Genomic DNA, 25,131 nt, shown 5'->3' on the forward strand with positions numbered 1-25,131 from the left:
TCTTCCCCAGACAAATGGATCATCGCTGCCTGTACGGACATGGACCACGGCATCCTTATGCAGCCAGAGTTGATGCCGTTGTAAGTAGAAGCACAGGCAGCCAGTGCCAAGACTCCAGCTCTTTTCCCACTTAAAAATCCTCAGACTTTGTTGCCTAGTGCTCTCAGCTTTTACTTGTGCTGTGTTTCCTGGTGCTTCAGTAGTTCTTTATGGCAGTAGGTCATCTTATCCTTGCTTCCTATCTCCTGCTTGTTCCACTGGTAAAAGGATATAACTAATGTGGATCCTGAAGGTCACATTGGTCTTCAACTGACTGCAGCCCCAGCACCTGTGCATCTGTGCTCAGTGTGTGATTCAGTTTCATCTAGACCAGTCAAGTATAGCTGCATAGGCACACTTTGTTTCCATCCATCTCGGGTCTTGGAGTCTCTTCACATAGGCTGACTACAGAGTGATCCCTTCGCTCCTGGCAGACCTGGTGGTTTGGAAAAAGACTCTCATAGTGTGGCTGGTTCCGGAGGCCTGTTCTAGGGTGATTTACTTGTGTTTCCCCAGTTGTGTTGACATTCCTGAGTTGCTTCCATGTTCTAACAGGACACGGCCCTAAAGTGTCCATACCCCAAGGGCTCACTCCAAAATGCCACTGGGGAACATCCCAGGTTACCCTAACATTGGGGCATTTAGGACCTGGCATGAGATTCTATATGGAGTGACACAGTTGACCTAACAGGTGGGCTGTTGAAAGAGCCCCGTGTGCCACAGGAAGAGTGCAGTGACTCTAGAACTGAAGGCATCACTTTGATTCAAGATGCTGCAAGCCAGAGTAAAGAAAATACATAGGAAGTCTATCACCGCTGTCACAGGCTGCTTCAGAGGTTTCTTCCCCATGGAATGTTTCCTGTGGGTCAGCTGAGGACCAGATCCTCAAGTGATGGGTGAACCGTAATAGATTCCCCTGAGAGGTTCCACAGTACAGACACTGGAGACCATCCACTCATGGGCATAGCAGTTAATAATGCATCTGTTTGTGCCATGGCTGGAATCTCTGTCCTCTGGTGAGGCTCCCTGGATCTTTGGCACCTTCCTATCAAAAGGTCCCCCGCTCAGCAGGCAGTGCCACCAGTGTTTTCCACCCCCCAACTCACTGATGGGGTCACACCCTACTCCTCGTGACATGCAATTTAGATTTATTGATGCTAAGAGGAAGTGACGGTATCAGAATATGATATGCTGCATGTTACTAAAGTATGCTATGTGGGCGGGGGGGTGGCATTGAACTGACTGTCTGGGATTGATGCTAGTTTGCGGCACCCTGCCCTGTTCTGTCCACCTCTGCTGCTGTCACTGCAAGGATGCTGGGATGTGGTACACCGTGTGCCTCCTTGGAGGGATTGCTGTGTGACCAAGCAAGGGGCAGAAATGAGCAAGCAGCATGGAGTTGGGCTGTATCCATCCTGCTGCCTCACTGATGTCCTCAGCCCCCATGATGAAGGTGTTTGGGTAGGATGGGAACAGGGCTGGAGGAAGAGAAAAATCCTAAACTCCAAAATGAACCTCTAGAGACACACATTGTGCTGCCCCCTTCCACCAGCGCACCTTTAACAATAAGCCATTTATCCACGTGTTCAATTATTTGCAGTAACTTGCATGAATTAGCATCCTATAACTTCAATGAGAGATGTGTTTTTATTTGTCTCATTAACGCATAAAAAACAGGAGACAAGGAAACACAGGGATGTTTTATCTTTGGGGCATTGCCTACCCCTGCACATCCCAGTGTAAGCTCGTCTCATCGCTGTCCCTTGCCTTGAAAGTTGCCCTTATACTGGACTAGATGGAGGGGAGTCAACCACCTACTAAAGCCGTGCATAGCCCACCCTTTTCTTATGATCACCAAATGGCCCCTTTTGTTCAAGTTTTTCCTCGTTTGAGGAGTGCATGGCCTATTTCCTACTCCTGTGCTCCTAATGCGCTCTCCGGCTTGTATCAAGAGGTGTCCTGACATTTCCACTGGCGTTAGTTATAGCTCACTTCTTGTTCTCCTTCGCGCCATCCGTTTGGTTAACTTGTCACTCTAGAAAATGTGCTTGCCATCCTGTTTCCCTGTAATCGGTCCATTCTGTGCGTTGTCATCTTGTTGGAAGTCTTGGCTAGGAAAGGAAGAAGACCCATTCTAGACTCTTTCCGATGACCCGGAAACTAACCTCTCATCAGTGTGCTATTGTTACTCTCTGTTCCTCTGACACGGTGCTACTCTGTTGTGCAAACCCCTTAAAACGTGGATTCAGCATTTGCCACGATGACTGCATCCTTCCCGCTTTGTTCATAAGTGTTTTCCAACACTGTCACATAAATTATACCTGTTCTTTACATACTGTGCTGCACTGATGTACTTGTCTATCATATCTCACCCTACACTGAGGTCACATGATTCTGTCTTTCACCCTTTGTTCTACAGTGATTGGAGTTGGTCCACCAAATTCTTTTATAATAATTGGAGTTGGTCTGGTCATGATCTGCCCTTCCTGTCCTACCTTTTATGTAGATAGGTCCTTCCCCAGATGCTGAAGATATGTTGGATTGTCTTCAGATAGTTGATAAGTTTCTCTTTGATGTGCATCTCCGTCTGCAGTCCACAGTTTGGTGGTTTCTCCTCTTGAGAATCAACTGTTGTATTATGTCATCTGGAATCTAACGATAGGAGAAACTGGGGATATTGAAGATGTTTTCGCTGCTCATCCATCGTAGGAGAAGACTTATGAAGCTTTCTGTGAATACAAGGTGGCTCCATCGGCTTATCCTTCACTTTTACCAAAGTTTCCTTTGGATCTTCTTACAAACATGAACATTACGCGTCCTTCACTTTTTCATAATTATTATTCGGATCCTGCATGATTTTCCCATAGGTTAGAAGGTCCTGGGTGGCTATGAGGTAATTAGGGTTCACAAAAGCTACTACAAAGAAGATTTCAAGTCTTCTCTTGTACTAGAAGCCATTCTCTATATCCTGGAAAATGAGCAAGTCCAAGCCTTGCTCTTCCCAAGTGTGTTACTGTGCATGCACTTTGGGCCATTGCGGTATGACGTCTCGCTGTCCTGTCCCGGCGTCTCCCTGTCCTGTCGCCATCCTGTCCATTCCATTTCGTGGAATGCTTAGATGATGGAAGGCATTCTGGGTGATGGAGTTCACCTGTGGAGGAAAGGAGAGTTTAGTTTTGAAGAACATTGATGGCAGGGGTACTTTTGTTCAAACTTTGTTGACGGACCAAGAACCTGTGAGTGCAAGAGATGTTGGGTCCAAAAAGCCCTTGATGATGACACCTTTTCCGTCCGCTGAGTCACAGTAATCAGCTTCTGGGAGTTACACTTTGTGTCATTTCCCGGATCCCTCCTCCAGTGTCAGGTGGATGTTGGTGTCTGCAGCGACTTGTGAAAGCTGTTGTCTCTTCTGTTTGCTTTTGGCTGACTACAACTCAAGAGGATCAGTGAGCGGGCTTTCACTGTAGGACTTTGTAGGTGATGGAGGAGCTTTGGGGCACCATTTTGTAGAGTGGCCTCTGCTCATGGAGGATGTGAACTGGGACAGAATGGTTCCTACTCACACAACCAAACAGGAGAGCCCACTATGATCCGTGCTGTTGACGGCTGCTGATGTGGGTAGCGGTATCCGGCTTGGTGTTTGTCGCGGGTGGCGACTGCCTCCTCCCCTATGTTCAGAAGGGCCAGTGCTCCTTTCTGCATTGGGTGGAGCTGGACTGGAGGTTACTCACCAGGCTTCAGACGGGAGGGGAGCTGTGTTGCTGCCGGTGTTTGCAGTGCCTGGAAGACGCCAGGTGGGTGGCCTGGGATGGGTCGGACCGAAGGATGAGGTCTCACTCTGGCTTTATTTCGGAGGTCGTGTCACAGCTCCAGGCTCGAGAGTTAGGGGGACCCCTTGAAGGTCCAGGGGGTGGTTCTGAAGTCGGTGATGAGAAGAATGAAGGGTGGACACCGTTTCTCAAGAGGCCTGAGCCCTGGCAGTATCCCGCTGGTGGCGGATGCTGAGCTCAGAGTGTGGGCAGCCCGGTGGATCTGGCGCACAGACAGGACCGGGGGGTCGAGCACCCCGAGGTGCGGTGTTTACCTGGAGCGGTCTTCTTGGACAGGACTTTGGGATTCTGGAAGGATGCTCCCCGGGTACGTGGGGTGACCAGCTCTCCGTTTCCTGGGAAGTCATCTTGCTGAGTCCTCGCCCTCTCCTCTCAAGCCATGGGAGGGGCCTTTCTGCCTCTACTTTTGTGGCACTCTGAGCCGCGTGAAGGTGTTTGTGGGCTACTTTCATTGTCCCTCGAGTACCCTCTTGGGTTAAAGTTGTCTTCCTGAATTTATCTTTTTGGGGGTGCTGTAAAGTTTCCTTTAGGGCACTATAAAGGATAATTGGACACCTTAAAGTGCATCATAGTTGAGATTTCATGACTTTAAGAAATGCACCTCGGGGATAGATGTTTTCACATTTAACACTTTGTGGGGGCTGTGAATGCACGTATGTTCTTCAGAGGTCGGTCACAGTTTATTGCAGGTTAATCCCGCCTCCCCCCGTTCCCAGCCACTGATAACGGGATTAACCTACAATAAACATTGCCTTTCTTCACTGCTTAATTTGTAAATAAAAATGTGCCGGTACCCAAATCCCTCCTCTTAAACACGCGGCTGGTGCAATTAAATGTGGGAACACGAAATACTGAGGCAGCGTAATCCTGAAGCCATCTCGGACCTCTTCAGTCTATTTAAAGCCACTCCCTGCCCCTGCAGCTCACTTTTGCAGCTTTCTGCTTTCTCCTTCTGTGGCGCTTTTTCGTTTTTCTCTTCCTCCGTCTTTCCCACGTGTCTTTTGCTCGCGGCAAATGCTTGAGACAGAAGAATAAACGCCGGCCCTCAAAAATAGGTGCCGGTGCTCAGCGCCGGAAACAACAAGCACAAATTAAGCACTGCCTTTCTTCCTCTGTGCTCCTGAAACCTCGCGCTTAGAAGCCCAGGATGACATCTGCGCCCCCAGTATCCCTGATCCGTACAGACAAGGACGCCGCTGTTTATTGTCCTGTGTCCTGCTTCAAAGCTTCAGGCAGACACAACAAAGTCACCCACAGTGAGGCGGTGCTTGGGGGAATTGGGGTGTCCCTGAAGCACGTAGACAGCGGGGTGTTGACTGAGAAGGGAAGACTCGGAGCTCTGAGATGTGCAACTAAAACCTCTGTTGTTTTAGGAGAAGAGGCGGGTCTCACGTGCCGGCACCCCAAGTACACCCCCTCCGCAGTGTCTATGTCTTCGGTCAGCCGCAGTGACTGCGTGACATCGATCCATACAGCTAGGGGAACAAACGGGACTAGGTTGGGGATGGGAATATTGAGGTTCTAGGTTTGGGCTGGGTTTCAATTAGGGGATGCAGGTTAGGAGATGTAGACTTGGTTTAGGATTTGGGTTAGGTGATGTAGGCTTGGGTTTGCGTTAGGGGATGTAGTCTTGGGTTACGGTGCGGGTTAAGGGATGTAGACTTGGGTCAGGAGATGTAGGTTAGGGTTTGGGTTAAGCAATGTAAGCTTGGGTTTGGTTTAGGAGATGTAGGTGTGGGTCAAGGGGTGTAGCCCTGGGTTATGGTTCGGGTTAAGTGATGTATGTTTGGGTTAGGGGATGTAGGGTTGGGTTAGGAGGTGTAGGCTTGGGTTGTGTTTTGGGTTAGGTGGTGTAGGCTTGGGTTAGGGTTTGGGTTAAGTGATGTATGCTTGGGTTAGGGTTCGGGTTAAGTGATGTAAGCTTGAGTTAGGGTTCGGGTTAGGTTATGTGGACTTGGGGTAGGGTTTGGTTTAGTTGATGTAGTATTGCGTTTGGGTTAAGTGATGTATGCTTGGGTTAGGGTTCGGGTTAGGTGATGTAAGCTTGAGTTAGGGTTCGGGTTGGGTTATGTGGACTTGGGGTAGGGTTTGGGTTAGTTTATGTAGTATTGGGTTTGGGTTAAGTGATGTATGCTTGAGTTATGGTTCGGGTTAGGTGATGTAAGCTTGAGTTAGGGTTTGGGTTGGGTTATGTGGACTTAGGGTAGGGTTTGGGTTAGTTGATGTAGTATTGGGTTTGGGTTAAATGATGTATGCTTGGGTTAGGGTTTGGGTTAGGTAATGTAAGCTTGAGTTAGGGTTCGGGTTGGGTTATGTGGACTTGGGTTTGGGTTTGTTGATGTTGTATTGGGTTTGGGTTAGGTGATGTAGGCTTGGGTTAGGGTTATGGATTTAGGTTTGGGTTAGAAGATGTAGGTTTGGGTTAAGAGATGTAGGTTTGGGTTGGTGGATTTAGGTTTATGTTAGATGTAGGTTTAGGTTAGAGGGTGTAGGCCTGGGTTACAGTTCAGGTTAATGGATGTAGGCTTGGGTTAGGCTATGTCGGCAGGGGTTATGATTTATGTTGGAGGCTGTGGATAGGCTTTGTGTTATGGGATGTTGATAGATCACTTTAAGGTTTAAGTTACGGATAGAGATAGGGTTTTGATAGGATAAAAGAAAGGAATGCTTCCTGCCTAGGATATGATTAGTGTTAGGGATCGGTTTAGGGTCCTGGAGTGATTAGAGGGGTTCAGTGCTTACATTGAGGGGGTCAATGCAAAGCAAGGTAGTCAGAGTTAGGATGAGAAAAGAGTTTTCATAATTTAAAGACAAAAAAGCGAGGGCTCTTTACTTATGTATAAAATGCTCGATATTCTTCTAGTTTTTAATACATTTCCACGTGTTTATTCTAAAAGTTTCTCACGTTACGTTGTCCTCATTTTTTTCGAACTTTCAGCCCATCTTCCTTGGTCAGGAGCCTTCCTCCCGGTCCCAGAGCACGAAGGATGCTGTGACCACCCCTCTCTGGGTATCATGGGTTGCTGTGCACCATGTGTAACCATGGCCCGCCTGTCCATACTCCGTAATTCAGTTCTTGGCACCCCCGCACTCGTTATTGATGCGGTCGAGAGTCCCAATCACGCTGCACCGAGGCTTGTTTTCAAAGACCCGTCTTCTTTGTATAATACTCGTGTGATTAATTAATTGCTTGTTTCCTGATGAAGACGGAGGGCCCTGCATTCCATGACACGCTCCCTGCCCCTCGGGGGTGTTACGCAGGGTCACTGTTTAGCGTTACGGCTTGCTGACCTGTGAGGGACAAAGGCACACCATAAGTTGGGGAGAAGGGTGTCCTGCAAGGCTAGGGGACCCCGCACGCCCCCAGCACGTGTTTGTGCTCCGCACAGGACCAGCCCGGAGGTGGTTTGAAGTTTCATCCAAAACAAGCATGGAAGGAAATGCCTGGATGGTGCGCGCTCCTAACGAGCTGCGTGCACAGCCCAAGTCATGTGTGCTCGGCGGCTGTTTACATTCCCTCGCCCCTGATTGCTATCACAACCTCTTCGCATCACAGAGCAATATTTAGGCAAGTTTAGGGGCCACCTGTCAAGGATTAGTCGGTGGAAGCCTGAGAAAGTTGGATCGCTGGGCGTGGTCCTTATTGCCCTTGAGTTTTTTCAGTCGCCCACACCCTCCCGGCCTGGCCCTGTTCTTCAGATGAGCTCTGAACGGCCCGACAGGATGGCAGGCCTGAACCCTGGGTACAGGCCTCGGCTCCTCGCTCTGCGCCCCCAGAGAAACCCGGAAGATGCGATCTAGTGCCCAAGCTTGCGGCTGTGGAGCCGTCGAGCTCCTAGTCCAAAGCCCGGCTTCCCCACTTGACCGGCCTTGTGATCCTGGGCAAGTCGCATAACCTCCTGTGGTGGCCAGTGAGCTGTGAGGGTGGTGGGGCGTGAAAGTCATGAAATAGCAGCCTTAGCAGCAAGTGTCCTCTGCTATGAAGCAACCAAAGGCAGCAGTAAGCCTCCTGAACTCAGCATGCATCACCCTCAAGCACAAGGGTCAAATTATATTTTATGAATGCATTCATTTCATATGAAACATGAGCTTGTCAGTTTCTGAAAATTCTGACGTTTCATCATGAAGCACAGAATTTTGTGTAAACAAGTTGAATTCCCATAAAGGTTCCCATTTTCATGACAAAACAGTATTTCTAAAGCTTTTAAATCGATATATTTGGCCCTGGAGCAGCAGCTTGTCGGATTTCCCAAGCAGTCACATTTACTGCTGTCACACTGTCAAGCCCAGTGGTCAGGTTTGAGCTAATCAGCAGGCAGCGTCGATCTTAATCCTGCGTGTCCAATAGAGTCTCCCTCTGGGGCTTTGTCGAGCTCGCTAGTCCAGGCCCCAGGGAAAGGAGGGAACTTAACAAGGGGAGGGGGGAGATCACATGCTGTCAGTGGTTGGACAGGCTGAGGTCAGGCCTCTTCTCGAGGCAGACCATCACTGTCCCTTCTGGTCCAAAGTCATTGTCGTCCCATTCAAAGTCCTTGGGAAGATCAGCTAAGTTGAGGCATTAAAAGAAAAGCAAGAAGTCAAAGCGGTCTTCGACTTCTCCTCGTTCGACGGCCAACACAACAACGGAGCGTTGTCATTCTAGGCCTATTTCTGTGGAACCTGTGCTTGGGCTGGCTCTGTGCCTCCTTGAATTTCCAGAAGCCAGAGCGACCCCTGCTGATATCAGAGGCTCATTTTTGGGCAGTTTGTGGCTCATTTTTGGTCAGTTCGATGATTCTGGAGCACGTTCAGGCCCGCGGAGTCAGAGTTGGTCCCATCGAAATCTGCGCTGGTGGCTTCGGCCTTGCCGCCAGTGGTCTCTCAGAGATGCAGTCCAGTCATGGATCCAGACCCATTGTCATCCCTGACACAGACCTGAATGGGCCCCGATCGACTCCAGCGCCGGCAGAGGTTTTGTGACCTCGCTCGGATCCCGAGCCCTATTTCGCTGGGCTAGGCTCGGGGAAGAATGGGAGGGGTCACTGGACCCTTTAGAATACATCCATATGAAGGTGAAATAGACTGGCATACGGACTTGGGTGAAGCCAGCAGACTGGACACATATCCAGATACTGGCATGCTTTCTACCCTCACCGCGGCTACAGAGAAGGGAGCTTCTTATGCAATGGTGGTGAAGATGGCAGCTGAGGTTCCGGACCTTCAGCTACCCTCAGTGGGTATCAAGACTAATCTCTTGACAGAGGTGCTGCAACCGGGAGCTTCCACCTCAGAACCCCTGCTCCTGGTCAGTGATGCTTTCACTGACGTCCTACCGGGTACCTGGTCCCAACCCAGCACCGGGGCTCCTGTGAACAGGACCATTGCCGCTCACATCGCCCGCACCTGGGGGACTCCAGTTTGATGAAGCAGCACCCCACCCCTGGGAGCTTGGTGGTCCAAGTCTCTACTTCCCAAGGGGCATTCCCTGCCGCTTCCCCCGGAAAGGGAATCCAAAAGATTAGATTCATTTAGGAAGAAGATGTATTTTTTCTGCCAGCCTTGCATTGCACTCAGTGAACATTGCAGGCGTTTTGGGGTGTTATTCCCACATGCTGTGGGATACAGTTGTATAAGTACTGCCAAAGGTCCCAGAGGAGGCCGGTGCTGTTCTCTTGGGCTGTTGTCACTGGAGAGATGCAGCAAGTTCACATTTCTTTGCTGACTTGATACGACCGACTCACTAGGCAGAGCATTTTCCACGACTGTGGCCCTGAGGCACCAAGCCTGGCTGAGGACGACTGGCTTTTCGGGGATGTCCATGCTTCTTTGATGGACATGCCCTTTGATGGCACCCGTCTCTGCGGAGACTTGGCACTCGAGTACTTCAAGGATTCTCATGCTACAGCCAGGTCTTTTGGCCACGCGCCAGCCCATCATCCCACTCAGTATGCCTTTCACCCCTTTCCTGGCTATGGAAGGAGTTACCAACCGCGACCTACAAGCCCTCATCCTCTTCCTCAAGAAGGAGAAGTTTAAGATCCTCACACTGGCTCAGGACTTGTCTGCCCTAGGTCCAGTAGACTGGATGGTAGTGTTGGACTTGCAGGGCCTCTAGTCACACCTGACTCCCTCTCAGATGCTCCTTTCATTGGAGATGTTCTGGACATGGTGCGAATTCGGGCTTATCCTTCGTGTCGAGATCAGGATATTCTGACTATGATAGTGCTGTTACAGCCTCTATCCTGGATTTCAGTGAGACTGACTCTGAGGCTCATGGCGTGCATCCTGCTGGTGACACATGCCAGATGGCATACATGGGCTCTGCAGTAGGAACTAAAATTCCAGTGGGCGCAGGTTCAGGGGAATCTCTCCGACATGGTCCACATCTCGAAAGGGAACTGTGAAAGATCTGCAGTGTGGTTAATGAACCGCGATTGGGCCCTCTCCCTTCTCCAGCCAGATCTGACAGTAGGGGCAGACACATAATTTCTGGGCTGGGGCTGCCATGTGAAAGAGGTGGATTTAAGAGGCATCTGGTCTCCAATGGAAGCTGGACTTCACATCAACATGATGGAGCTCTGAGCAATCTGACTGGCACTGAAAGCCTTTCTTCCCTCTAGCAAGGGAAAAATGATGGAGGTGTTCACAGACAACACCACCACCGTGTATTACTGCAAACAGCAGGGCGGGTGGGGGGCGTGGACCCTTTGTCAGGAGGCTCTACGCCTTTGGACATGGCTTGAACATCAGGGAATATCCCAGGTGATTCAACTTCTGGTGGGCTCTCTGAACGCCAAAGCAGACAAACTCAGTCAAAAATGCCCAGCTGATCACGAATCGCATCTCCATCCGGAGGTGGCACAAGGTCTCTTTCAGCATTAGGGAGAGCCTTGATTAAACCTGTTTGTCGCCGCAGAGAACGCGCAATGTCAGCAGTTTTGCGAGTTCTAGTTTCCAAGGTGGCAATTGCTCTGAAACGTTTTTCGTTTTGAGTGGAGCTCAGACTTCCTGTATGCATTTCCACCCATACCACTCTTCCACAGAGATCTCAAGAAGATCAGGAAAGACCGGTCCCAGGTCATCCTTGTGGCTCTGGACTGAGTACAGAGTCTTTTATCCTGAGCTGCTGAGCATGTTAAAAAAAACCTCCGATCAGACGTCCCTTTCGGGAGGATCTTCTGACGCAGCAGCAGGGGAGGGTTCATCACCCGAACCTGTCCACTTTCCAACTTCTTGCGTGGAGATTGAGCGGCAGCAGTGGACATGTTTTGACCATCCTCCAGAAGTCTGTAATGTATTCTTGGCAGCCAGGCGTCCCTCCACCAAAACAGTATCTGTCTGTTGTTGGAAAAAAATTGTGGCATGGTGCAGAAGTCTGTTGACCCACTTTCTGAGGTCCTATTGTTCATTCTTTCCCTTGCCCATCCTTAGGCACTCTCAAGGGATATTTGTCTCCTAGTTCTGCTTTGTTTGCTGTTTGTTAATCAACCTTCCTTGTTTAACTCTCCTATTGTACATAGGTTCCTTAAAGGTTTTACTCATCTCTTTCCTCCTTCCCCATTCATTATGCCCCAATGGGATCTGGATTTGACTCTGACCTTTTTGATATGCACTCCCTTCAATCCCCTTATATCTTATTGGATTTATATTTCAGAGGACGGGATATCCGTCACCGTTGTGATGGAGTAACCTGTTTGCCAAATTCTAAATCAGGTCTTGTATCGAAGAGCAGATTCCTTACCGACCTATCCATCCTCCCCGCACTGCGCACTGATTTCTAGGGGCAGGGACTCGTCTTTCAGGGCCCTAGTTTGAACACAGAGGTGGTCAGTGTTTTTCATGGCTCTGCACTTCTGGTGTGGAAACTTGTGAAAAGAAACTGACGTCCCCCACCTGGGTGGAGCTCCTATAGGGACCACAGTGTCATTTCAAGGGCGGACGACAGATGCGGAGGTGATCGATGCCACCTACCAGTGCGCAGGGGTACTGCTTGTGAAAATCTTCCAGATCCAGTCTCACGCCTGGGGAGAATTCAAAGGTAAGTAATCTGCAGCTAGTTATAGTCTGTACCAGATAAGGCGTTACCAAAGGTAAGTAACTTGTCCGTCAGTTTGTGTGTGTACATTACTGACACGACGCTTCAGAGAGCATTGCTCATCATCCGACGTTGTTTATCCAAGTGGAAGTCCCTTCATCCCTTCTCTGCTGAAATATGTACCAGCTAATATGTAGCTCAGAAGCAAGCTAACTGTGGTGAGCGTTATTTAAAATCATAAATGTATGTGTCAGGTTGGGAGAGAGGATTCTGAATGTAGCTAGGCTATATAGGTCCCCAAACTGGCACAAGCCACCCCTACGGTGCTCTTTAGTGAATGTGGTGACGTAACTCCTCTGTTGACCTTTTACTGGTAAGTACATCTGTAAACTCGAAGTTTTAGTGCTTAGCTGTACAGGGGGTGCAGAATTATTAGGCAAATGAGTATTTTGACCACATCATCCCCTTTATGCATGTTGTCTTACTCCAAGCTGTATAGGCTCGAAAGCCTACTACCAATTAAGCATATTAGTTGATGTGCATCTCTGTAATGAGAAGGGGTGTGGTCTAATGACATCAACACCCTATATCAGGTGTGCATAATTATTAGGCAACTTAACAAAAAACAAATATATACCCATTTCAATTATTTATTATTACCAGTGAAACCAATATAACATCTCAACATTCACAAATATACATTTCTGACATTCAAAAACAAAACAAAAACAAATCAGTGACCAATATAGCCACCTTTCTTTGCAAGGACACTCAAAAGCCTGCCATCCATGGATTCTGTCAGTGTTTTGATCTGTTCACCATCAACATTGCGTGCAGCAGCAACCACAGCCTCCCAGACACTGTTCAGAGAGGTGTACTGTTTTCCCTCCTTGTAAATCTCACATTTGATGATAGACCACAGGTTCTCAATGGGGTTCAGATCAGGTGAACAAGGAGGCCATGTCATTAGATTTCCTTCTTTTATACCCTTTCTTGCCAGCCACGCTGGGGAGTACTTGGACGCGTGTGATGGAGCATTGTCCTGCATGAAAATCATGTTTTTCTTGAATGATGCAGACTTCTTCCTGTACCACTGCTTGAAGAAGGTGTCTTCCAGGAACTGGCAGTAGGACTGGGAGTTGAGCTTGACTCCATCCTCAACCCGAAAAGGCCCCACAAGCTCATCTTTGATGATACCAGCCCAAACCAGTACTCCACCTCCACCTTGCTGGCGTCTGAGTCGGACTGGAGCTCTCTGCCCTTTACCAATCCAGCCACGGGCCCATCCATCTGGCCCATCAAGACTCACTCTCATTTCATCAGTCCATAAAACCTTAGAAAAATCAGTCTTGAGATATTTCTTGGCCCAGTCTTGACGTTTCAGCTTGTGTGTCTTGTTCAGTGGTGGTCGTCTTTCAGCCTTTCTTACCTTGGCCATGTCTCTGAGTATTGCACACCTTGTGCTTTTGGGCACTCCAGTGATGTTGCAGCTCTGAAATATGGCCAAACTGGTGGCAAGTGGCATCGTGGCAGCTGCACGCTTGACTTTTCTCAGTTCATGGGCAGTTATTTTGCGCCTTGGTTTTTCCACACGCTTCTTGCGACCCTGTTGACTATTTTGAATGAAACGCTTGATTGTTCGATGATCACGCTTCAGAAGCTTTGCAATTTTAAGAGTGCTGCATCCCTCTGCAAGATATCTCACTATTTTTGACTTTTCTGAGCCTGTCAAGTCCTTCTTTTGACCCATTTTGCCAAAGGAAAGGAAGTTGCCTAATAATTATGCACACCTGATATAGGGTGTTGATGTCATTAGACCACACCCCTTCTCATTACAGAGATGCACATCACCTAATATGCTTAATTGGTAGTAGGCTTTCGAGCCTATACAGCTTGGAGTAAGACAACATGCATAAAGAGGATGATGTGGTCAAAATACTCCTTTGCCTAATAATTCTGCACTCCCTGTATGTGCATGCTGCCCATTATTGTCTATTAATAGGTGTTCACCCCAGGGTATTGCTGAAGAATGTTTATGTAAAATATATACTTACCCATCATATGTCAAATGTCATGGGATGTCCCATCCATCATTTGTTGAGGTCAAAGGAAAGGTGATCTCCCCACTCCACTTTTAGGCTGTTGATAGAAATGACCCGGCTTACTTGGCGCACAGCAGCTCAGTCACATTAACTGTACAATGGATTTATTCAAGCGGGATAATCCAGTATTGGCATATAGCCACTCACCCAAGATGGTGTATAGCCACTCACCTAAGATGGTGTATAGCCACTCACCCAAGATGGTGTATAGCCACTCACCCAAGATGGTGTATAGCCACTCACCCAAGATGGTGTATAGCCACTCACCCAAGATGGTGTATAGCCACTCACCCAAGATGGTGTATAGCCACTCACCCAAGATGGTGTATAGCCACTCACCCAAGATGGTGTATAGCCACTCACCCAAGATGGTGTATAGCCACTCACCCAAGATGGTGTATAGCCACTCACACAAGATGGTGCATAGCCACTCACACAAGATGGTATATAGCCACTCACACAAGATGGTATATAGCCACTCACACAAGAGCACGTATAGCCTCTCACACAAGAGCGCGTATAGCCTCTCACACAAGAGCGCGTATAGCCTCTCACACAAGACGGTGTATAGCCACTCACACAAGACGGTGTATAGCCACTCACCCAAGACGGTGCATTTCCACTCACCCAAGACGGTGCATTTCCACTCACACAAGATGGTGTATAGCCACTCACACAAGATGGTGCATTTCCACTCACACAAGATGGTGCATTTCCACTCACACAAGATGGTGCATTTCCACTCACACAAGATGGTGCATTTCAACTCACACAAGATGGTGTATAGCCACTTACACATGATTGTGCATAGTCATTTACACAAGATGGTGCATAGCCACTCACCCAAGATGGTGCATAGCCACTCACCCAAGATGGTGCATAGCCACTCACCCAAGATGGTGCATAGCCACTCACCCAAGATGGCGCATAGCCTCTGACTCAAAATGGCGTATAGCCATTCACACAAAATGGTGTATAGCCACTCACACAAGATGGTGTATAGCCACTCACACAAGATGGTGTATAGCCACTCACACAAGATGGTGCATAGCCACTCACACAAGATGGCGTATAGCCTCTGACACAAGATGGTGTATAGCCATTCACACAAGATGGTGTATAGCCATTCACACAAGATGGTGTATAGCCATTCACACAAGATGGTGTATAGCCACTCACCCAAGATGGTGCATTTCCACTCACACAAGATGGTGCATAGCCACTCACACAAGATGGTGCATTTCCACTCACACAAGATGGTGCATTTCCACTCACACAAGATGGTGTATAGCCACTCACCCAAGATGGTGCATAGCCACTCACCCAAGATGGTGCATAGCCACTCACCCAAGATGGTGCATAGCCAATCACACAAGATGGTGCATAGCCACTCACACAAGATGGCGTATAGCCTCTGACACAAGATGGTGTATAGCCTCTGACACAAGATGGTGTATAGCCATACACACAAGATGGTGTATAGCCATTCACACAAGATGGGGTATAGCCATTCACACAAGATGGTGTATAGCCATTCACACAAGATTGTGAATAGCCACTCACACAAGATGGTGTATAGCCACTCACACAAGAGCGCGTATAGCCTCTCACACAAGAGCGCGTCTAGCCTCTCACACAATATGGTGCATAGTCATTCACACCAGCGCGTATAGCCTCTCACACAAGATGGTGCATTTCCACTCACACAAGATGGTGCATTTCCACTCACACAAGATGGTGCATTTCCACTCACACAAGATGGTGCATTTCCACTCACACAAGATGGTGTGCAGCCACTCACACAAGATGGCGTATAGTCTCTGACACAAGATGGCGTATAGCCACTCACACAAGATGGTGTGTAGCCACTCACACAAGATGGCGTATAGTCTCTGACACAAGATGGCGTATAGTCTCTGACACAAGATGGCGTTTAGCCACTCACACAAGATGGCGTTTAGCTACTCACACAAGATGGTGTATAGCCACTCACACAAGATGGTGTATAGCCACTCACACAAGATGGTGTATAGCCACTCACACAAGATGGTGTATAGCCTCTCACACAAGAGCGCGTATAGCCTCTCACACAAGAGCGCGTATAGCCTCTCACACAAGATGGCGTATAGCCATTCACACAAGATGGCGTATAGCCATTCACACAAGATGGCGTATAGCCATTCACACAAGATGGCGTATAGCCATTCACACAAGATGGCGTATAGCCATTCACACAAGAGCGCTTATAGCCATTCACACAAGAGCACGTATAGCCTCTCACACAAGATGGTGTATAGCCACCACACAAGATTGTGCATAGCCAGTCACCCAAGATGGTGCATAGCCATTCACCCAAGATGGTGCATAGCCATTCACCCAAGATGGTGCATAGCCATTCACCCAAGATGGTGCATAGCCACTCACCCAAGATGATGCATAGCCACTCACCCAAGATGATGCATAGCCACTCACCCAAGATGATGCATAGCCACTCACCCAAGATGGTGCATAGCCACTCACCCAAGATGGTGCATAGCCACTCACCCAAGATGGTGCATAGCCACTCACCCAAGATGGTGCATAGCCACTCACCCAAGATGGTGCATAGCCACTCACCCAAGATGGTGCATAGCCACTCACCCAAGATGGTGCATAGCCACTCACCCAAGATGGTGCATAGCCACTCACCCAAGATGGTGCATAGCCACTCACACAAGAGCGCGTATAGCCTCTCACACAAGATGGTGTATAGCCACTCACACAAGAGCGCGTATAGCCTCTCACACAAGATGGTGTATAGCCACTCACACAAGAGCGCGTATAGCCTCTCACACAAGATGGTGTATAGCCACTCACACAAGAGCGCGTATAGCCTCTCACACAAGATGGTGTATAGCCATTCACACAAGATGGCGTATAGCCATTCACACAAGAGCGCGTATAGCCTCTCACACAAGATGGTGTATAGCCACTCACACAAGAGCGCGTATAGCCTCTCACACAAGATGGTGTATAGCCACTCACACAAGATGGTGCATAGCCACTCACACAAGATGGTGCATAGCCACTCACACAAAATGGTGCATAGCCACTCTCACAAGATGGCGTATAGCCACTCACCCAAGATGGTGCATGGCCACTAACACAAGAGCGCGTATAGCCTCTCACCTAAGATGGTGTATAGCCATTCACACAAGAGCGCATATAGCCTCTCACACAAGATGGTATATAGCCTCTTATGAAACTGTATATAGACACTCACAAAAAAATTATATAGAGACACTCACTCATATAGCAAATCACAACATCAGATGACAGCCACTCTCACAAGATGGCAAGTAGCCTCGTGCACCCAGAGACTTCTAGGCCTTACACAGTCTTTTGTAGCCACTGAAGGACAATGACTTCCAGGCCCTCCCACACATAGCTCCCTCTAGTTACTCATGCACAATGGCGTAGTCACGCAGATAATGTACAGCCATTGACGTATCATGACTTACATCCACTCACATACAAAGACTTTGCACTGATACCTATTCAGTTCCTGTTGAGCATAAACTGTTGGTTAGCTAACCGAGCACCGCACAGTAAGAATAAAAAAAAACTGCAAAAACATCTGTGCAACTCAAGCCCCAGGTGCAAACTCAAACATTACAAAGAAGCTCTTACCGCATCAGAGCACTCAAGTCTTCCCCAGGGGTCTGGTCCATAATGAAATGTGTTCAGCCAATGGCATGATGACAGAGCCCCTCCCAAACGAGCGGCCCCAGTCCATATCACAGCCCTTGTCTCGTCAGTGGCCTCTCCACCGTAGGTTATTTCATTGATCAGTCCTTCCCTTTTGTCTTTTTGTTTGCACCTTGCAGGTGTGGCGCCACGTATGGGCAATTACTGAAGACTGTGGGGATCCACCCTACCACGGCCGAGGAAGTGACCAAGCTGCGCGTCACCAAGCGCTCGGGCCTGGACGCCACTGTCACCGGCTGCTGAGGTTAAGCCCACCCCTGCTGAAGAAGCACCTATGGACTGGGCCGGAGAGTAGGGGTAACCTGCAGGGCCCCCTCCATCCCCGCTACGCACTCTCAGACTCATACCCCAACACTTACGTGTAGGGGGGACATCATGTGGGTGACCCTTCACACTTCAAGCAGAGGCCATTTTCATTGAAACGTTTAACCCCTCCGTTGACACGTCACTGAAGGATGTTCCCAATCCGCCCTTATGAGCTCGCTCTCTCTCATGGACATTTCCGCAAGTGCCAAAGGAAGTTCCCCAGAAGGTCGGTGCAAACGTTGAAAAGTGAGAAGATTGAACACTAAAACGGACGCCGCTTCTTGGGTTCAGACCACTGGTGGACTGGCCAAGAGCAATATCTGGAGGCATACCAACAGACATGGTGGTCTGCGAATGATCAGTAGGTCTGGGGTTGCCCATCCGGCCCTTACATTCCATCTAGGCGGATGTGGGTGGCATCCAGCCTTTGTTGTAGAGAAACAACTGGTTGCTGGCGCCATGGATACAGAAGTGTCCGGGAACTTGACCTGTAGATCCAGAAGTAGTAGCAGTGATGTACTGTGTGCAGCTAAAGAGACAAGTTTGAGCTGGTGGCACCTGCTTTAAGATAAGGCCTCCAAACACTGGTCTTTAGCCAGGTGCTTTCTTAGAGCATGGGCATGCCCTTCTGATAGTTTGTCAATCATTAGTTTAATGTACAAAAATGTGATTGAATCGCATCTCATTCCAGCTTTTAGATGATTGTCACAGAACTCTCTAATGTCGCTGATCGAGGCTGACGTGTTGAGGAACTTTCCTTCCAGAGGACCTGAATCCTTTTCAAGAAGATGTGTGCATCTCCACAGCTTGTCAGACTTGAGGCTTGTGGGAGGGTGTTGGGGTGGTTTGATGCCACAGCGCCTCCTGCTTTCGAAGCCAGCCATGGCGACATTTGCACCTTGTGGCAACTGATCTAGATATATCTGGCAGGTGAGTCAGAAGGAAGCTGTAAACTTTCAGGGTCAGTAGTGGTGCAACCATGGACTGAGGTCCATTGGTGGAACTGTGATGGCCATGGGCAGGAGTTTCTGCTTATTCAGTTAGCAGCTGGTAGAGTTAATGGTTGGAAGAGATTGGTATGTGTCAAGACAGCACTTGGAGGGCTCAGAATTATGAAATCTGTGAATCTGGAGGTCTATCGAAAGCTCTCATTCACCTCGCCTCCTCAGCTGTTCTTTCATACATTTTCACTTCTTTGTGCCCAGGTCTGGCGTCAAAGTGTGGGCTGTTCATTAAAATGCTGAGCTTGAAGATGGTGATCTTAGTGCAAGTGCTGCTGGGGCTCTTAGCATCCTTGTGTTGCAGAAGAGGCTGCAGGCTCAGATGTTTGTGCAGTCTGAGTCCTGATTAAGATGAACCTGCACAGGACATTCCCACTGAGAAGATTTCATTTCTCGAAACCAGGATGCCATGGAAAGGGTGTGGGGGTCCCGGAAAGGAAGGCTTGACATGAAAGACCTGCTATGAGTGCTCAGTTCCACTCTTGACACAACATCTGTCCTACTCACGCGAGCACGCCGCGCCTGCGAAAGGAAACTTTCGAAGCCGAAAATACCCTTGGACCCGTGCCGGTTTCTGTGGACTTTGGTGAAAATATTGTCAGACTCACAAGTCCCCATCAAAGGCCTGGGATTCCCTCTGGTGCTATCAGAAATAGCTGAGGACATCCTGAGGAAGTGTCTCATGCGACTGATGTGGCAGCCAGGCCTCCCCCAGAGAGTAGCTTACGGTAACTCCGCGATGTGCGGACCAGGTGGAAGGACATGTTGTATTGTCACGCGAAAGGGCCCTAGTTACTGGCCTGGGAAAGTATGGAAGTCTGTGTAGTGTGTAATGGATCAGCATACAAGTTTTGAGCCTTACAAGACAGTTTAAGCTAATATCATCCAGTCATATTGGTGAGCAGGGACTTGTAGATACAACCGCTGATCCCAGCAAGACAGTTGCAACTAGTATCAGTCTATCAGACGGGTGGAAAAGGACTTGTAGGTACAACAGCTGATCCCAACAAGGCAATTGTAACTAAAACCAGCCTGTCATAGGGGTGAACGGGGCCTTGTAGAAACAACCGCTGATCCCAACAAGACATTTGTAACTAACACCAACCTGTCATACGGGTGAACGGGGGCTTGTAGATACAACCGCTGATCCCAAGACAGTTGTAACTAATAACCGCCTGTCATAGGGGTGAACGGGGCCTTGTAGATACAACCACTGATCCCAACAAGCCATTTGCAACTAGTATCAGTCTATCATACGGGTGGAAAAGGACTTGTAGGTACAACTGCTGATCCCAACAAGACAATTGTAGCTAAAACCAGCCTGTCATAGGGGTGAACGGGGCCTTGTAGAAACAACCGCTGATCCCAACAAGACATTTGTAACTAACACCAACCTGTCATACGGGTGAACGGGGGCTTGTAGATACAACCGCTGATCCCAAGACAGTTGTAACTAATAACCGCCTGTCATAGGGGTGAACGGGGCCTTGTAGATACAACCACTGATCCCAACAAGCCATTTGCAACTAGTATCAGTCTATCATACGGGTGGAAAAGGACTTGTAGGTACAACTGCTGATCCCAACAAGACAATTGTAGCTAAAACCAGCCTGTCATAGGGGTGAACGGGGCCTTGTAGATACAACCATTGATCCCAACTAGACTGTTGTAATTAATACCCGCCTGTCATACGGGTGAACAGGGCCTTGCAGATGCAACCGCTGATCCCAACAAGACATTTGTAACTAACACCAATCTGTCATGGGGGTGAACAAGGACTTGTAGGTACAACCGCTGATCCCAAGACAGTTGTAACTAATACCAGCCTGCCATACGCTTGAACGGGGCCTTGTAGATACAACCACTGATCCCAACAAGACATTTGTAACTAATACCAGTCTGTCATAGGGGGTAAACAAGGACTTGTAGAAACAACCGCTGATCCCAACAAGACAGTTGTAATTAAAACCAGCCTGTCATACGGGTTGAAGGGAGCCTTGTAGATACAACCGCTGATCCCAAGAAGACAGTTGTAACTAATATCAGTCTGTCAGACGGGTGAACAAAGTTGTGGATACCACTTCTGAGCCCAAGAAGCAGTTGTAACTAATATGCAGTGATACGGGTGAAAAGGGACTTGTAGATACAACCCTCAGTCGCATCAAGACAGTTGTAACTTCTGCCTGTGTGTGAAAATGGTGCACCAGGACTTGTAGCCCAAACACTGATCCCAGCAAGAGAGTTGTAACTAATGTCAGGCTGGATACCAGGACTTGTAGTCCCAACTGCTGGCCCTATGAGATGGTTGTGAGTACTACCAGGGTGTGTTAAGAGCCTGCGCTAGGACTTGTACTCACAACCATTGTTACAAAGGAGATGGTTGTGAGTACTACCAGGGTGTGTTAAGAGCCTGTGCTAGGACTTGTACTCACAATCACTGTTACAAAGGAGATGGTTGTAACTACTACCAGGGTGTGTTAAGAGCCTGTATTAGGACTTGTACTCACAACCACTGTTACAAATGAGATGGTTGTGAGTACTACCAGGGTGTGTTAAGAGCCCGCGCTAGGACTTGTACTCACAACCACTGTTACAGAGGAGATGGTTGTGAGTACTGCCAGTGTGTGTTACAAGACTGCGAGAGTAGTCGCGGTCACAGCCACTGATGCTAAGAAGACAGATGTCGCTGTCACCAGTGAGTCAGGAGACTGACCCAAGAGTTGTAGTCACTACCAGTGGAGCGATGAGAGTGCAAGCCTAGACCCCTGAACTGTTCATGTGATGTGTGAGGGCAGCTGATGAACTCACACCGCTGCGGGCGCTGGGGCAGCCGAGGAGGTCGGTGTCCTTAAAGAGAGGAACCGCTACAGTTGTCTCTGACTTCGGCCGTCCTTCGGGTGGTTGTAAACTGATGTCGGTCCCTCCTTGTCACGTCTTTATACCTTCAAGAGAACCAGCTCCCATTCTTTCCACCTTAGAAAGGAACTCTCTTGAAATTGGCCCTTCACCTGTCCTGCCCGCTCTCCCCTATTTAAAACTTTCAGGTCCCCTGAAGGTCACCCATTGGCCCCCTGCTGCCCAGGGCACCCTCTCCCATCTAGGCTGATGGGTGATTGGTTGGCAGAGCCCCCCCACCCCCGTCCCTCCAGGCTCCCAGGTGTACACATCATTTAGCCAATTTTCAGAGGACCCCTGGCTGGTGCGGATCCCTCACGGGGAAGGGGGTGAGCTCAGGTCTCATCTTTCCATGGCCCGGGTCCCTGCCCTCCCAGGCATGCCACATGCCCACTGGCCCCGGCCCCATCACCACGGCGTTGACACGACACATTAACACGGCCTTCCGTCCATGCACGGGCCCCGGTGAGCACCGTTCCAGCTATATTACAACGTGTGCCAGTCCTTATCAAAGGTAGCGCCTAGCGAGTTTATTCTACGCTACTTTCCGGTGTTTGCGCAAAATATCCCTGCCCTTTCCCTTCACAACCCCTCCAGGCTCCGGGGGTGCTTTTTAAAAAGCCTTTCTGTTTGATTTGGCACAAACAATGCCCTTTTGCTCGCTGCTAAATTTAGGCTGACATTTCGGCGTCCCTGCACATACACGTGTTTTCCTCTGCAGATTTGTATGGAATCCAGCGAGTGACCCGAGGTGACCCCTCCTTTCTGCCCAGGTCTTTAGTGTGCTTCACAGGGGTGACTTTTCCCAGCTAGAGCGGCGCCGGGATATGTGCCAGAATGGGTGGGTGTGCTCCTTGGATGAATGTGTGAGTGAGCACATGTCCCCGGCTGCAGCTCACAGAGGTCGGCTCATGACGGTCTGTGCGTAAACCCAGACTGCGGGCGGCACAGGCTCGAGTACTGCTGACCGAGACATTAAACTGCAATATTTATTACACCAGTTATGATTCAATAAAGAGTAATATTTCTAATGTGTTGTGTGTGTTTTTTTTCCTTCAACAAGCGTTAAAAGGAAGCCATGGAGTCACGCCTGTGACAAACTGTTGTGGCTCCGTGGTGAAAAGCATCTCTTGGGATTAGAGTGCATTAGGAGATCTAAGACGGTCTCAAAACTGGGACATGTTCCCCAAAACAGACTGCCAGGCCGCGCTAGTCTAGTAAATGGTTTTAAAATGGCGCCATCTAGTGGCGGAAGTAGCAAATAGCGGCGGCGACCTTCTCCCCCAGTCCTGGACGGGGTTGTCCCTGTGCAGAGATCTAATGTGTTGGTGGCCAGTAAACATGCGTGCATCTAATCACCCCTTCCCAGTACTGCCGAATGTAGGGGTGCCCCAAGGCTGATGCACCCGACATGATGAATGCGACGAAACACACCCCAGCAGGTAGTTGCTGCAATCCTGCCTTCTGGTAAGGTACTGCAGGAAATAAGTACATGGGGTGACTCGGCGTTTCATCCTTCTGTGGTTGATAAACTGTGAACGATGCCGCAGAAGAATGCTAACTCTCGTTTTAGATACTCAGTACCAATGCTATATACTTCACCGACGCTACACATCTAGCCAAACCCCAGAGCACTGTTTGGTGTTATAAAAACATAACTTGCTGCAAGCTGGTCCTAGATCAATGAACTGTCCACATGACACATACAAGGGTGTAACCTGCAGGTTACGCGTTGGAGTCCTCATACAACAGTCCAGGGTGTTGAGCTCTCCGTCTGGTGATCTGTTAGTAACCTGCAGGTAGGTGGGTAAGGCTTGTGTATGTGTGATTCCTTCCCCACTTGTTTTCCCCGGTAACTCCTGGTTTGGGAACACAAATAAGAGATCACACTATGTTTCTAATGGCTATTTCTACCTGTAGATCCTTCACCTTTTGAATATCCTCAGGTGCCAGACGAGAGCTGGTTACGTTTGTGATAGCTCTCCTCCGCTGGTAGGTGATGCCAGGTCCTTCTAGGCTCCGAACGTGGCACAGGTGTGACATCACTGGAGCCGTAAAGCCCCACCTTGGCGCAATCATGTCTGTTCTCTTATTTCCCCCTCTCTTCCACACAGAAACACGTGCTTCTCATCAGACTTCAGCAAAGCTTTTTTTCTTGGGGTCAGAAGTGAGACAGGGTGGCTGTTTTGCTTATTCCATGCTCCAGGATTTCCTTGTCTGACTATGTGGTATCTATTCAAAAGGTGAGGAATCTGCAGGTAAAATTATCCATCAGAAGAAAAAGTTAATTACTTTTGGTAACAGTCTTTCTGGCATATTCCACACCGATGCGCCCAGCTCACAGCTCTGAAAGGTGGTCATATATGCTAATGCCAATAATGGGACATTTTAGATTGTTGAACTGCACATCCACGTTCGATCGGATGCTGCGCTTGTTCTGCCTCCAAGGACTCTGAAAAAACGGATGTGGAAGCAAGGGCACAGCTTTGAGAGGCACCATATGGCCCACGTCAGTCCTGCGATTCGACAGAAAAAAGTCTAGATACTCTCTGGTGCCTGAGGGTATTTGAAAGTTAAAGAATCTGCAGGTAGATCGAGTGATCTCGAGAAAAGGTCATTTTACTTTTGACCAGGGCCCCACAGGTCTGCAGCTGCCACTTTCACCAAAGAAAATCATGGGCAGCCAAATTTCAGCAGAATAAAATGATGTTACACTTCCTGCACATTATACAGTATATATATACATATATATATATCTCAAAAAAGTATGAGCTAGAACCGCCCGCGAGACACCCCGGGCATCAGCAAAATTGACCCCTCACCTGGTCCACCCTTGGATGAAGGATCCCCATCTTAGAGTCAGGAGCAACAGGGGCTGAAACCGGCCCCCTCCCCCCCCTGCAGAAACCACCTCTGCTCACACCAGAAGAAAACCCACACTAATTCTCATCTGTACCCACAAATTGCAAAGGGAACAACATTCAACTCGACACCCCACACCAACATACCTCTGACAAATGATGCATTGGGTTACTCAATATTTGCTTTTAGCACTGTTCATAAATCACGTCACTACATGTCACCAGCTTCACTTGTTTCCAGTCCTAGACTCATTTCAAAGCCTGGTGTGTCCTGGAAGATGTGTTCCTGGTTTGATTGGGGAAGTCACTTGGACTGACACATCTGATAATGGTCTG

At 48.8% G+C, this 25,131-nt stretch overlaps 1 protein-coding gene across 1 annotated transcript in view; it reads left to right on the forward strand.

Annotated features, from left to right (window-relative positions):
- Nucleotides 1-22,965, forward strand: part of TXNRD2 (thioredoxin reductase 2) — a 355,985-nt gene extending 333,020 nt beyond the window's left edge. Inside the window, exon 17 of the mRNA XM_069215297.1 lies at nt 17,852-22,965. Within this exon, the coding sequence (XP_069071398.1) occupies nt 17,852-17,975 (124 nt within the window). The 3' untranslated portion in view covers nt 17,976-22,965. The remainder of the gene's footprint in view (nt 1-17,851) is intronic.
- Nucleotides 22,966-25,131: the final 2,166 nt, after the last annotated feature.

Source organism: Pleurodeles waltl, chromosome 11 (genome assembly GCF_031143425.1).
Source record: "Pleurodeles waltl isolate 20211129_DDA chromosome 11, aPleWal1.hap1.20221129, whole genome shotgun sequence".
In the NCBI taxonomy this organism is placed as follows: Eukaryota; Metazoa; Chordata; class Amphibia; order Caudata; family Salamandridae; genus Pleurodeles; species Pleurodeles waltl.